Here is a 16,220-nt window from a genome sequence, read left to right as displayed (position 1 = left end):
AATCAATCAATCAATCAATGTTAAGACTTAATAGTAGAGAACATAGCGGGACAGTACTGATTCTTAAATGGCCCTTTACTGAGTATTGAGTTGTGCTTCTTGTTGAACATACACATCAAGACTTCATGTGTCCCAAGATTAGTGGACTCAGTCGAGGATTTTGATGTTTCACATAAAGTGTGATGTTTATAAATGGCTATATGACATGTGAGGGATTTGCTCTGCATTTAAATACTGTGCCAAACATTCAGTGCTCACATTCACTCACATTCAACGCTACTTCTTGAGGGTAAATGTGCCGTTATCCATAATAACTGTTTGTTTTGAAATTAGGAATGGCTCAAAGCACCTGATAAATATTTTTTTGTAATTAGAAAATCAACTCTAAAGGGTGGTCTTCATCAAAATAAAACCCTCCATTTATTCCCACGGTTTATATAAAAACAAAATTATTTTTTTCACTTCAGGATCCTTGTGACCAGTAAGTCCAATGACTATACATGGTGACATCTTCAAAGAAAAAACAAATATATATTTCTTTATTTAACTAACATTGTCTGCTTCTATAAGGTAAGTTCAAATTAAACTAAAAAAACTCAATTGATTGTTTAGAGAAGTGCCCGGGTTGTGGCTGGTCCTACTTTGGCTGCAAAGACAAGACGTGAGGTCATGGCTGTTCTGTCCACTCCCCATGCTCACAGTGCAATTGGTTACTCCATGCCGTTCCGTAGCATCTGATTGGCAGCGATAAGCATGACACTGATGATGAAAGCCATAGCGAAGGCGCAGATCAGGCTTTTCCTGACACATGTCTGCCGATTCTTCTTCTTAGGATGGACTGAGAGGAATGAAAGAGAAGAGAAAAAATATATATACATTTAGCTCCTGTTTTTGCCTCTCATTTGATGGTTATTAGTAAATTATTCAATTAATAGTTAGTTAATAGATTAGTTTATTGATTTCAACGACACACCAAACCTAGGGTTCGGTTTGTATCACGATTTTTGACCCACAATTCAATACAAACCTTGAATCTTTTTTTTTTTTTTTTTTTGGTGGTGTTGTGGGGGGGGGGGGGGGGTTCTCGTAAAAATAATAAAACTTTTATTCTGCCACATGGCATTGTTTTGTCATTGATTACATCCCACTTTGCAACACAGTTATACAACAGATTATTTATTGAAATTGATTGATTTCAATATTGACTGATCCAACACCAAAGTTTCTTTTGTACCTTAAAATTGTGGAATGAGACATAAGAATAATGGTAATAGTGATGGACAATTCCGCTCCCAACCTGTAGGGGGAACAAAGACGAAAAGTGCTATGGTGCCTACTGTAAAGGTGCTGCTTGACAAGTTGCTAATGCTAATGCAATTCTTGGTGGGTAACATAAGATTACGACACCGTTCAGTATGCTCAGTTATTTTTAGTATGATTCTTTTGACCACAATTAACAACTCTGGGCTAGCCCACGAATTCATCAGTAACGTTAACTGTATAGATAGATGACTAATCTAATGGTAATTTAGCTAGCTAGCACACCCCTGTCGTCTGCCTTAATCTCCCGGCCCTGCAATGTTTCAGTCGGGATGAGAGCTGACAACAGCCCCGGGGACACATCCACAGTCAGCTAGCAACCATTCACCATCATTACAGCCCGGCCCAGGGACACATTCACAGTCAGCCCCCAGCCAGCTAGCAGTCAGCCCGCTCAGCACCTAACTCTGGTGCTGAGGACGCTAACGGCAGTTTACTGAACCGTTGGGAAATAGACCCCGGCACCCTAGTTAGAACAGCGGCCATTTGTAACGTTACACCTCCGTTAGCGTCACGGGTGCCCCCCTTCGCTTTTAGCTGTCTTTACAGTTAGCTACATTTACCAGACAAAACAGGAATAAGGCACCAATAGGACTAATACTAATAGCAATTTAAAGATGTGATAGTATTGCAACTGGACGGGAAGGATAACTCTGGGAGTTGGAAGGGGTGTGTCGCGATTCTGCCTTCTCACTCCACGACACAGGTTTGTGGAGCTGAGTGTCGCGATTTCAGTTTTATTTCCCATATTGTTACAGTCCTGGTAAATAGTCTACACTTATTTTCTAGCAGAGTCAGATAACATGCCTATAGCCAGGAGAGCCTTAGCTAAAGACTGGGAGCAAGGGGAAACTAGCTAGGTTGGCTCTGTCCAAAGGTTAAAAATAAATCTCCCTACCAGCATAATGTTTGTGACACGTTTTATTGCATTCATTTAATTTGACCAAAAAATTGTAATGCAACCAGCAGAAACTCCAGGCTAACTTTATCCCCATTTCCAGTCGTTATGCTAAGCTAAGCTACCAATCTGCTGGCATTTGCTTCATGTTTAGTGCAGTGATATACTGATAAAAAGACTGGTATCAATCTTCTTCTTCTTCTTATTATTATTATTATCTTATTGTCAACAAGAAAACTGTAATTCCCAACATTTTGAACTATAGCTTGCAAGAAAAACATTAAATCCAAACAATATTCTATAAACAATACAATTCTGTCGGTACATACATTACTAAACAGCATGGTCATGCCACAGCATTTCAGGGAAGTAAACATCATTAGAAATGAGTCAGTGCACAGCCAGAGAAAGATCAAGGAGGCCATTTACATTTGATGTCAAAGACCATCCTTGAACAGTGAGGTATACAATGTCCCACCCATCCACCCAAATACAACTACCTGTTATCACATAACCCAAGCTCACGTGATGCCACCTGAAACATGCAGTCAAAAACTTTGAAAGAGCTAGTAAACGGAACTTTGAATAAAAGTAAATTCATTTAAACCTGTTTTTCTTTAACTTCGATTTTAAGTTGCCATGTTTTGCATCTTATTTGTGAATCATCAGTGGAAGTGTTTCCAGTGTAAAAACTGAATGCATTAGGGAATCAAACTAGTTTTAAAACTCTATGCTGCAGCAAAAACCGACAAGAGGAGTGACGGAAAACCTTTCTGTTCTGCTACCTATCTGTGCGTGCTGAAAGTTGGTTTTCTCCCCCAAAGATAAACTCATGAGATTGAAAGAGGATAAGAAGTAGGCTGGAGACAGATGTGTCCTCCAACAGGCCTCGCAGCAAGAACAACAACTTAAAGTTCTCTCTCTGTCAGCCCCCTTGTCTCAGTTTGTTAGAATCATACGCTGCATCAATAAATCAACTCGGAGCTCTGAGTCGTGAATCTTACAGGGATTGTGAAAGGCATTGAAGTCCTGATGGACAGGAAGAAGATGGGAGGGAAGGAAGCATGAAAGAAAGAAGTTGGGGATGTGGGAAGAGGGTTAAATGTGGAGAGTAATGCAGCTGCTATACACAAGAGAGGCTCTTTACCTCTTCATCTCTTCTTTATCCCCCTTCTTCCTATTTATCCTCTCTTTCTTTGCCTTTATACTGTTTCTTCTCCCTAACTCGTTAACACTAGAAACGTTGGAAAAGAGAGTGCCGAGCCAGCAGTTTCCTGATCCCTTCTTTATCGTCTTAACCCCTCCTTCACTGTCCCTTCTATGTTAAGTTTTTTCATTTCCTCCAAGCTGTCTCTTTTTAGGTCTCCCTGAGACTGTAGGCCAGTACCCAATGGATTCATTAAGACTTTCCAAGCTTTCTAGCATGTTTGATCTGTCTTTACCTTAGTCCTGGTTTGACTTGTGGATGTTTCACAGCAGAAAGGCAATTTCTAGCTCGGCTCTACCATAACTAACACAAGGTTAGATTTAGTGCCCCCCCTTCTCCCTAACGCAACATAACTTAGTCTCAAGAAACATGCTTCTTTGTTTTACTTGGGCACTCAAACCTTTGCAACCTGTCAACTATCTCATTCATAGCATGGAAACGCAAAAAAATGAATGCATGACCTTGAGGTTAATAGATGTTATCATTTAAATATCACATATTTTTTCTTAAATATGCCTCAGCATTCTTGACCTTGTTCTCAGGATCAGCCCATTACAGATGAAACCTCTGTGGTGGACATTTATGTTGGTAGAGCAGCAGATTACAAAAATAAGGGATTTCACCTTGAATTCTTTTGTTAAAGTGTCTAGTGTTTTTATCACCCTCAGCACAACACCTCGTCATTTCCACTTTATTCTAACTAAGCAAAAACTTCAAAACGAATTTTCTATTTGTGGTGGCATTTCCAGCTTACAAACTCATACTGTGTAAATTAAGACAGTACCCCGGGTCTCATTCAGGTCAGTGTCCAACATAACAGCAGTAGGTCAGAATCTGTCACAGGCAGAGGAATAGTTCAACTCTGTCTCCATAGACAACGGGAGACGTAAGAGTACATGTTAAGACAGTGCTGCCTAAAGTGTTCCCATCCCGCTAAGGTCAGGGGAGGATAAGGATAGGTTCTCCTGCAGAATGTTCAGGCTGGCATTTTTTCAGTCTGTGCTGAAGTGTTGGGGTTCATGATTTAGGTAAGCATATGTGTTTACAGTGCCCGCAATATCTTTTTTTCCATTGAAGGTTCAGCTAAGCTTAACGCCTCTAGCAGGAGTTTAAATACATCTTCAGGAAGACAGGAATTTCAGAGTTGGGATGGCACTACAAATCCAGAGTTTTTTTGTAACTACTGTCGCTGTGCAATCTCACTTTTTTTTTTACCTTTGTCGATACCTCGCTCATATCTCAGCCCTAAATTTGGAGCTCTTTAACCCTGTTGAACTGATGATAAGCTAAGCTAATAGCCTTTTTGCTCTAGCTCCATACTTTGCGCAGATATGGCAGTAGTATCGATCTTCTCATCCAACTCTGCAAAAAGTCGAATACGTGTATTTCCAAAATTGTTAAATGATTCCTTAAGCAATTTGATTACAGGTTCCCTGCCACACGTGTTTCAGTAATTTGTGGTAATGTCTGAAGTTCTACCCTGGACTCTGTAACATTTTTTTGTGGGGAAAAATGCCTTGGTTACCTTGTTTCAAGCCATTCTAGCAAGATGTAGAAAGTCTACAGAATCAATTTGTGCCAGCTCTCATTAATATTCAACAAGCTATGCTGCTTGACTCTAATTGGCTAACTGCTAGCCAATGTGAGCCTGGCTATCAACATCCTTTACCCAGCGCAACTGGCTAGCTCATGAATAGTAATGAGCTCAGGCAACATGACATCAGACTGACCATCTTTTGTAATTTGCCTGATTTCTCTGCGTATTTCTTTTTAGTGACAAAAGCTGACAGAGGAGGAAGCAGTTCATTTTCACATTCACGACATAACACAAACACATATGTATACACCTAACATATTTCAAAAAATGCAAGTAAAAACGGTTTTGTGTGGCAAGGCACCGTTAAGCATACAGTTATTTATTTAGCTTAATGTTAGGAGAATGTTTTGGTAATGGATAGGCCTAGATTTACTTAGCTCAGTTTGAAATTACTGTATAAAATGTCATATGAACTACAATACATAATTACTTTTATAAGTACAGGTATTCATAACAGCAAAGTTTCCACGAGAACAGCTTCCTCACCTCCCTCATACTCAGGGCAGTTCCCTGAGGTTTCATTGAGGCTCTCCTCCTCGGTGATGATGATGTTCTCTATGTCCTTCATTGTCAAGTGGTCCCGAAAGGCATGGAACAGCACCTGCTTCAGTTCATCCAGAGACAGCTGCTGCATGTCAAACTGCAGGGGCACAAGGCGATCAATGCAGAGACAGTCATCAACAAACTGGCTTTATGGGGGCAGATAAATATAGAAGTATGAGGTGTGAAATGCACAGGCTGCACAAAATTATGCCACGTTTGAATTTGTGTTATACTGCCTAAATTTGGTACAGTATGGAAGTAGGAAAGGTGTCAGTTGTAATGTAACGGCAGCATGTTTGCCTACGCATCTTTGGTGCTATTTTTGGGTGTCTGAATCCGCATGCAAGCCTGTGTGTGTGCACTGATACCCCTTCAATTTATCAATTTATCAATGCACACACACATGCCTGCATACATGTACCCCCTTGTACATGTGCTGTATGCAGGCACAATTTGTTTAATGGATGTGTCAATTACAATGGAAGTAGGTGTATAGGTGTTGTATTCTCAGTTGTGTGTGCATGTTTGTGTTTAAAATGATTGATAGACTCTGACCAATCACTGACTCAAAGTCTGAATCTTAGTCTTTCCTTTGTCTGCATCATGTCCTTCCAGTCCCCCCAGCAGATCCCCTCTACAATCCATAGACACACGCGCACACCATCCTCAAACCCACTAGCATCTATGTCCAGATTATTTACCTCACTGACAGCCTCAAATACAATCAGTCGCTTGGTTTAGCACAACAGATGGACATACTGAGACAGGCGAGGCAAGGAGGAAGAAATTGCCGGGTATATATCAAGAGAGAAAGAGAGAGATACTGAAATGATGAGAATAAAATGAAAGTATGGTGAGGTCGGAGAAAATGAGAGAAAGGAAGTAGCGGGAGACAGATGGGGAAAACAGAACTGGCAGACATAAAAGAGTTGTGATAGCGATGAGGAGATGCTCATTTCTAAGGTCAAAACTCAGGTATTGTTTTTGCACTAGTAACGCGAAAAGTCTAAATTATACCCAGCTCAATTTATTGGTGTTCAATGTCAGATTACAACACTGCAACAAAACAACCATGTATTTATTTGATTTGGACAATGCACATTAATCAACATTTCTGTTAATGTGCCAGTGTTAGCCAATCGGCTAATTTTCAACTGTAGTCCTACCTAGCATGCATGTCGTAATGGTGGGAATAAATCGGAGTAGCCAGAGGAAACCCACACACACACGGGGAGAACATACAAACTCCACACAGAACGGCCTGCATTCAAACCAAGAACCTTCATGGTGTGAGGCAGAAGCGCTAACCACTGAGCCACCATCTTGCCTATATAACCCAACATAACCATGATATTAGTGCAATAATTTAGAGGTGTAACAGGATCTACAAATATGTATACATACACATGATACGAAACACGCAAGAACCTATTTTATGTTTGCATTAAACCTGGAATATTGAGTCTATGTTTTATGTATTTAGAATGTCTGGTTTTGTGTGCAGTGATGTGCAGCTTGAAAGTACTGTACATGTGTGTTTATTCTAATCTAACCATTCATATTTTAAATATAGTTTTCAGGTGACAGCAATAATGGAGATATACCTGTAGATGCAGACACACATCCACACACATATTGCAATAAATAGAAGAATCATTTTACACACACTCATTAAATCACTCTGTCTCTTGTGTTCTATTGTTTACTCTTCCCCTTCTCACATGCAGATACTCTTTTTGGCATCTCAGTTTCACTCTGAGGCTTTTTCACAGGAGTGATGGAGAAGTCAGAGAAGGAGGGGCAGTCTGACAACATTCATAAATCATCATCATCAATCAGCATTATAAATTGTATGCACCTTAGCCACAGTAGAAAAGAAAAAAAGTCTAATCCAAATTTAAACAAAAGTGTCATTTCACTTCCAAAATCTAAGGTTTAGAAGATGTTGTCCATCAATTTACACTGTACACCAACTTAGTCTCCAATTAATCTTTGAAACAGGCCTACATTTTCAATAATGATGATTTTTTTTATCTTCATCTAAAATTCCTGTATTACATGCTGTATGTGATTATACTTCAAATTTATACATTCAAACAAAAATAAAGATTAGACATTTATCTGCTCTGACTCATGCCACCTTGTATTGCACTCCAGGGCAAGAAAACAGGGAGCGGCAGTTGAGTGGCAGTGGAGGTCCTGGGCTGCTTGATCTCTGCTCTCCTTCTTGCAAAACTGTCTTTCAAGCAACTCTTTGGACTGCAGCCGCAAGACAGACAACATGACAGCTCAGAGCAGGAGCACGGAGTACGTGCAATGTTCCTGACCGTCTGTCTGAGCGGGGGGGAAAGCCACAGTGGAGCTGCTACCTGTTGGCAATTTCTCCTCCTGCCAGGTCTCTGAAGGACATTGACATCCAAGCACACAAGTGCACACACACACACACACACACACACACACACACACACACACACACACACACACACACACGCGCGCAAGCATGCACGCACGCTTGTCTGAGCATTTTACTTTTACCTGAATGAACGCAAATACATGATGTGTGTGTGTCTGTGTGCCTGTAAGTGTGTGTGTGACAAGAAAACAGCAGGGGATTTTGAGCAGTGACCGGTGACATAGTGAAGGAGCCAGAACACATCAATCAGAATAACAGGTGCGTACACGCCGTCCCCTCCACTAATCCTGCCTGGCCTCGAACAGAACAGCCTTGTTTCGTCAGTTGTCCACCTGCTTTGTCTTCTGACCCTTCTCTATAAAGTCATAATGACAACCTGCCAGCCTTGTTTCTTTAATCCGTACTCACTGTCTCCTATTTCACTCTGGTCTAGCGGCAGTTGGCTGCTGTCTAGGATTGTTGGCACTTTCAAAATCTGTCTCACTTTGTACTATAGAGCATTAAAGGGATACACCAGCGGTTGTTGAAATAGGGCTTATCACGGTCTAGCCTAGCTGTAGATAGGTGAGCCAACGCATTTTTTATTTCAGTGCAAGCAATTAGCTTTTTTTTTCTTCTTTTTGGCTCACTTTCACTTCCAACATGCTAACTGGCAACAAAAGATTCCATTCACTACGCTAAGCTAACCAGCGGTGGCGCTGCCAGTGTTGCACCAGACTAAAACAATGCATGCACCAAAAATGTGTTGGCCCATCCATCTCCAGCTAGGGGTGACCGTGATAAGCCCTATTTCAACAAACGCTGGCATAGCCCCTTAACTTTCAGGAAAATGTATACACAAAGATGCACACATGTGCCCTACACTGTCTGTACTCAAATACACATTTTATAGTAACTTTGTTTAGACACCAGGGGCCAGATATTTCATTCTCTGCTTCCATCATGTTTCTTTTCAGTCTCTGTTTTCATTAACAAAAATACTGACAGACTGACTAAAAAAACACAAATGACACTAATGAGTACAGACTGGACGTTCACAAGTTAAAAGAGTCATTTGACCATTTGATTTTCACACTGTGGAAATAAACGGACATCACTAGCTGTCTGGAGAGGCTCGCCCAAAATAAAATGACTTAACAAGCCTACACAAGATCAGAGGTTAAACTGCGAGGTACGGTAGGGCGAAAAGCATTTTGTAAACACAGAGGCAAAGTGCAGTGCAGGTTTACATCGTCATTGCTTCTGGCTTTAGATGGGCCTTGAAAGGTCAGTGGCAACAAGGTCAAAGGTCATTTTATTAGAATACAGCCCAGGAAATCTGCTTAGAAACATGGTCCCCTGCGGGTGCAGAAGTATGTTTGACAGCTCTGGTAAAGTAAAGCTGGAGTTGTCACTTATATCCAGCTTTTCTAACTAGATAATTCACATGAAAATGTTTGGATGGAAACATGGTGTTATAACAGCGGTGTCGGTCCTTTTAGGAATAGCTCAGTGACCAGTGTGTGCACAGCAAGTGTGTGGTCGAGCGAGCGAGAGAGAGAGTGACAACGGATGCCTTTAGAGCAGAAAGGTGTTGGCGATTGGAGCAAATAAGACAATTGCAGTAAAGTTGTCTAGATAGACTTACACAACAGTTTTAGCTATCCTCTGACAATCCTTTGCCAACTACCGCATTCTTTTGATGAGGCATTGTTATTGTTAACAACCTGGAGATCTAGTTCTAGAGCCAAACACAACAGCACCACTGTATGGCATAAAATGAACAGAAATCAGCATTTATCATAGGTTTGACTTAATTTTTCCGTCTCGTTTCAAATGTTCTTAAGCAAGAACCCCAAAACTGCTCCTGATGTGTGTAGCTCTTTAAAAAAAAAAAAATCTGCCAAGACTGGACACCAATAACAACCATACACCTATAGAAGATACCTCTGCAAATCTCGTGCCTGCACTCTCTTGTTGCAAACCTTTTTCTTATTAACGCTGAACATTGTTGTGATATTCAGAAAATAAATAGTCGTCTTCCCTCTTTAGGCATTGAAGCTCCATTTGCTGTGGAAGAATGGGTTCTCCCTTTTTCAAATCTAATTTACTGACTGTCAGCAGAAATAAGACAACTTGAGTCAAGAGTTTTTCAAAACAAATATCTAAATCCTGTGCTTTTACTCAGACCATGCTACAGTGGAATATAAACAGAAAAAATGTTTTTTTAAGACGTTTCAATGGTACACTAAATCAAATAAGCGTGATACAATCATGTGTACGCACAGAGAAAAAACAAACAAAACAAACTCTAGTCAACCCAAAGAAGTCAATCGTTATACATCTCACTGTGTGAGGATATTATCTGAACATACTAAACTAAGTCAATATGGCCAACCATGGTGTGACTCCTTCTCTTCCATCTTACTCTTTCGTACTTTCACCAAAGTCTCTCCCTCTGGGCTTTGGGAAATGTACCACACACACACACACACACACACACACACACACACACACACACACACACAATGCAGCTCTTAATGTCCCTAAACACACTTCCTCCCACCATTCCTCCTCCTCCTCCCTTCCTATATTCTTTTGCGCTACGCTTATTTCTTGCTCCCTCTCTCACTAGGCTCTTCCTTCTCTTATTTTTTCCTTCTCCTTCCTGTTTTCTTTTAGTCTGTCTTTCTCTTTGTGGGAGGTGAAGATTTTAAATCACCCCTGAGACTAGCACTGTCTGCGACCTTCATGAATCACAGGCTCTTGTACCTCTTCTTTCATTTTCTTTCATTTTCTCTCAGTCTCCTCCTTTGTGGGTTTCCTTTATATTCCTGTATCTTTATGTGGGGCATCCCCCTGCACCACCAACACTACGCTCCCCATCCCCACATATTGTCCAGCTTGCCTCTCTATTCTTTCATCTCTATCAGCTTTACTGGTTGGCACTATGTGGTCCCTATTGCTTCAGTCCCCTTTCATAGATACAATGTGTCTCTAAAAGTTGTTCCAATTCACACAATTTAGGAAAATATGATCGTTGTATGACTTCTGATGTTAACAAATAAAGTTTCTAATGTGTGAATGTCAAAGATAGAAGAATTTTTAATGATACTTCCTAAATTAATTGCACAATGAAATCTAGGATGAAGACTGTCTATGTAAATGTGGCCCAGTATGTAACCTGAAACACACACACACCTCCTCATTTTAGTGAGTCAGCCTCTAAATGTTTCTCCTCTCATCTGACTCAAGAAAAGCAGAGAACAGCTTCCTGAGAGCTGTCATCCTGCTCAACCAGCCATCCTTACACTCAATTCCCTCTCTACACACACAGACACACACACACACAGACACACACACACACACACACACACAAAACCCTGCTTTCATTATTGTCGCATGTCTTACCTAAGAGGCATAAGCAGAGCAGCACATATACTTTTCAAAACAATTTTCAAAAACAGAACAAGTAGGTTAAAAAACATGTGTATGAGCTGCAGCTTTAATCACCACTGAGCCCAGTCTGGACACTTGAAAGCACACAAGCTCAGACTTTCCTCATTCTGGGCCACATCCCTGAAATCTTTATTATGGTAATACCTTCTGCAACACTGTGAATGATAAACACACACATAACCAAACCCCAAAACAGACTCACATTAAGAAACACTCTCAATTCTCAGCAAGTCTCTTTTCCTTTAAGGCACTGCGTCGAAAGAAAAAAAGTCTCTGTTTTTTAGAAGAAGCCGAAGGGAGGCCCGAGAGTGAGTTTGTGTGTGTGTGTGTGTGTGTGTGTGTGTGTAACTTTGCACTTAGCTGTGTGTTTGCGCAGAGTCTCTGCAGAAACTTGGATTTATGCTTAAGCATGTAGAACTTGATCTGACTGCTGAATTGCAGTGTGAGGTGAGGCAGAGTTAGTAAAAGCAGGCATAAAGGATGTAACTGGTAAGTGATGAGGATTGTGAGACATGTAAAACAGACTCTAGCGCCAGGAGGAGGAGGTCTTGTCATTCACCTGCCAGAAGATGTTGTCGATGGTGTTGCCCAGGAATCCTTCTCTGTTGTCAGATGACAGCAGTTTGGGCCCAAGTATCGTCATGAACTCCTCAAAGTCCACTTGGCCGTCCCCTGCAGGCACGCACACAGGCACACAGGCACACAGGCACACAAAGAAGACATTATGCATTCTACTGCGGCATGTTTTTAGAGATAGCAATCAACATTCAATATCCCATAGAATCAATACTCAGTGATCGTCACCACAACAGCATTTTAACTGAGTTACTGCATATGTTCATTATACTCTATAGTGCAGTGTTCTCTAATATACTATTTATTGTTTGCTATTATAAGTAGCATATCAGAAGCATTAGATGTAGTCTGCATGAGTTTCTGTGTTACTGTGTTAGTATTGGTAGTAGAATAACACTTTATTTTATGGTTCTGTAATTTTGGAATACTTCTCAAGAAGGTCTCTTGAATGAACTATGTAATTTATTGCTAATTACAGGGAAAATAGAGACAATATTCCATTGGTACACTTGCAAAAAATGACAGAATTCTAATGAGTTGTTGTGTAACATAGGGAGTCTTTTAGTCAATGCACCGCAGGCCAGCTCAACATGCAAAATGTGAAATCTGTCAACGGGCAACATCCAATTCATGTATGGCGAATAGAGTTCTCAATTATATTTGCTTGTGTTTGAATGGAGCACTTCATCATTGGCATCAAACTGCATCAAAGAACTTTTCTGAAACCTAACTGCAGTTTCTCAGATATGCAGCTTTAAATGAACATAATAGAATAAGAGAAGGATAGTAATATAATGCCAGAGATCAATGGATAAATGTCATTGTAAAGGGGATTTAATGGCATAAAATTCATCGTCTGAAGTATCATACCAATAATAATTATTAAACTAATTGTGACAGTGGCTGCTTTTGTTGGTTTTCAAAATTGAGATGATATAAGTCAGAGATGGAGGACTTTAAGAGAGATACTGTCCCCTCAGAACAAATGGCAGTGCAGTTTTCAGATGGTCAGGCTACTCATGGCGGCAAAAGCAAAAAGCTTTTAGCTTTGACCTTTGATATTTACCACGAGCTGTGGAATCGGGAGCAGGCCGATAAGAACCAGTTAAAAGATTGACTTGGCTTGTTTGTGATTCAGGGACTGCTTTGGAGTAATTGCTATTCTCTGCAGATTTACAAGTGAAGCAGGAGTTTAAGGAGCAGGAGTAGACAGGTTCTCTCTTTATTGTCTCCAAGGGATTTTTTTTTTTTTTAAATTGACCACCTGCTGCTCTCAAGGCAGTTTAGAAACAGTTTTGCAGGAACATTTTGAAGGAGGCTCTAACTCAAAATCTCATTTTACATCGAGCAAGTAAAAGAGGCATTACATTCTATGTTTTTGGCAACATTTAAAATTGTTTTTTTATTTATACCACATACAAATTTAAAACAGAGGAATATTCATAAAGCTTGCTTTCTTTGGAAGGAAAACAAAACAGACACAGCAACTAGAAACATACATGACACACATGTGGTTTATGTTAAATTGCCTTTTATGAAAAGGTTCACTCCGTGTGATTGCATGTATGCTTTTTGCATGCATCCAAGTGTGTGTCCTTATGTGCCTCACCATCCATGTCGAGTCTCTGCATGATGATAGCCAGCTCCACTTCGCTGGGCATGTAACCCAGGGAGCGCATGGCCATGCCCAGCTCCTGTTTGGAGATGAAACCATTCCCATCACGATCCAGAACACGAAACGCATCACGGATCTCTGCACGACAAACGAACAACATATCACTGTACAACACTGTCTGTCTGCCTTCCTCTCTTTCCTTGGGAGAAATAAGACACATTTTACTGTTAAAGAACATTTTGGTTAGTTTTCATTCTGTAATTATTTGATAAAATATGTTTTATATACATATACATATACATATATACATTTGTATACATAAATATATATATATGTATATATATATATACACACACACACACTGAAGTAATTGTATAGACAAGTTGTATATTATGCATTTAGTTTGAGACAAGGTTGGCATGTGTGGTAGAACAGCGACCATTTGTAACATTACACCTCTGTTAGCGTCACCGGTAAAACCCTTTGCTTTTAGCCGTCTTTACAATTAGCTAAATTTACCAGAAAAAAAAAACAGGAATATGGCACCAAAATGACTATTGCAAATAGTAATTTAAAGATGTGATAACATTGGATCTGGACGGGAAGGATAACTCTGGGAGTTGGAAGGGGTGGGTTGTGATTCTGCCTTCTCACACCGAGACACAGGTTTGTGGAGTTGAGTGTCGCAATTTCGGTTTTATTTATATCGTTACAGATCTAATTTTCTGTTTTCTATGTGTCTTAAAGGTTGGGCGCACATCACAGCAAATTCAAGTATTTGGGTGATGGTGTCAAAGCAAAGAAAAACCTGTTGGGGAGGAGGTTGGGGTGGTTTGGCCGTCAAACTACAGTTTGTGACTGGAGACCGCAGTTTGCATCCTGTATCTTACCTCCCTTCAGCACTGGTTTCTACTAAATCATTACCACAATCATTCCCTCACCCTAACGTAGTTATTGTTGCTATGCAAACAATAGATTACATGACTATTTGCATGTAAAAGGAGTCACTCATAATGATACCCTCACAGAGAATGTATCACCTGACTGCAGTTGCTCTCAGCTTTTGTTTTCCACTCCACAACTTGTTTTGGTTTAATGTTTTCAATAGTAAACCTCTAAAAAAGCCACTGTACCCACTGATCAGCACCAAACAGCAGAGAGACACTGTTATTGACTAGCTGGTGAACATAGTGGAGCATTTAGCAGCTAAAGAGCCACGTAAACCTCAAGGGTGGTAGAAACTGAAAACAGAGCTAAAAGAAAGTGAATGTTGGCCAATGGTTGTCCAAAGAAATTATTGAATGCAGTTTTAACCTAGAAGTTTCTGTGCTTAACCTTAACCAAAAATGGTGGCAGATCAGAATCATATCACTCATTTGCAATCATAACTCATAACGGTTACCACTTGCTGTTTAGGTTTTAGGACATGTTGATTTAAAAAAGTTGTAACCATAAAAACTGCTTAAAGACTTACATAAAAGTGAGCCATCAGATGGTGTGAGTGAGATTGACTAATCCATGAGATGAATGAACAGTTTTTAGCAGGTCTGTGCACAAAGGTGCTTTCCAGGTGCTGATAACAGGCTTTCCCATTTACTGGAAGTATTGCAGCCTTTCTCTCAGGAAAATCAAGGGGAGGGGAATCTCCCACTCTCCCTCCCCCATTTCTATCTTTCTTGGACGTGGTCGAATGTATCAACTAGATAAAGACAACAGAGACAGGACAGGCTCTGTTGTTGTAAGTTATTGGAAGATCTTAAAGGTTGTATGCTATATTTGCATATCTATATTTACTTTGTAATGAGATGATTTTGTGATATCGGGGCCAGACAAAATAACCTAATTGCTTTCGGCTGCTCGTTCTCAAACTAATCATTTTATATGCCCAGTATATATATACTGCATGGATTTTTCTCTGGGTTTTTTGTTGTTGTTGTTGTTGTTGTTGTTAAAATTCTGATTATTTGTGTTTCATTTAGTGGTTTTCAATTTTTGTTTTGTCTTGCAACACTGTTGATTGTTCGAGATAAATCAATAAATGAAATCAAATTTGGCATTTGTGCAGATCTTTACAGGAAAATCCCAATCATGAAGAGTAACAGCCTGTTGCACAATGGAATTGAAATTACAATTTCCTCAAGACTACTTTCCTACCTTAAACAATACATTTTTCATGAAGTTCATCTCTTTTTGTCTCTCTCAGGCTGTGTATCATTAATATTCTTGTCCTGACATGCTATTCCTTCCTTCCTTTGTGTAATAAGTCAGTCTCAGATCTGCCTCCTATGACTGTCTTTGCTCTGTCAAATGCGTAAGAGAGCCGAAGTTCAGTCGCAGCACCCATATAAAGCCTGTAAATATCCCCAGCGGCTGATAATTAGACTCAGGCGCCGGGCCACAGCCTCTCTTTTTCTCCCACTAAGTAAAGTGAGTATCAGAGGCGAGGGATTGGGAATGAGGGCGAGCGTGCAGCCTCCCAAAACAAAGTAAGACATATTTGTATGCAGCTCAACAGTACGGAGTACATTTAGAGTACGAATGGTCCCTGATTTATCACTGTGCGATGCCGGTGTCTGTGTGTGTGTGTGTGTGTGTGTGTGTGTGTGTGTGTGT

At 40.2% G+C, this 16,220-nt stretch overlaps 1 protein-coding gene across 1 annotated transcript in view; it reads right to left on the bottom strand.

Annotated features, from left to right (window-relative positions):
• caln2 (calneuron 2) overlaps positions 1-16,220 on the bottom strand; it is a gene marked incomplete at its 5' end in the record, with an annotated part of 26,631 nt that overhangs the window by 2,403 nt on the left and 8,008 nt on the right. The window contains 4 exon segments of the mRNA XM_032534581.1: positions 1-838; positions 5,509-5,662; positions 11,976-12,088; positions 13,602-13,745. The exon segment at positions 1-838 is cut by the window's left edge and continues 2,403 nt beyond it. Of these exon segments, the coding sequence (XP_032390472.1) occupies positions 711-838; positions 5,509-5,662; positions 11,976-12,088; positions 13,602-13,745 (539 nt within the window). The 3' untranslated portion in view covers positions 1-710.

The sequence above is a fragment of the Etheostoma spectabile genome, chromosome 13 (assembly GCF_008692095.1).
Source record: "Etheostoma spectabile isolate EspeVRDwgs_2016 chromosome 13, UIUC_Espe_1.0, whole genome shotgun sequence".
NCBI lineage: Eukaryota > Metazoa > Chordata > Actinopteri > Perciformes > Percidae > Etheostoma > Etheostoma spectabile.
Note: the sequence above shows the minus strand (reverse complement) of the source record. Positions and strands in the feature narration are given on the sequence as shown.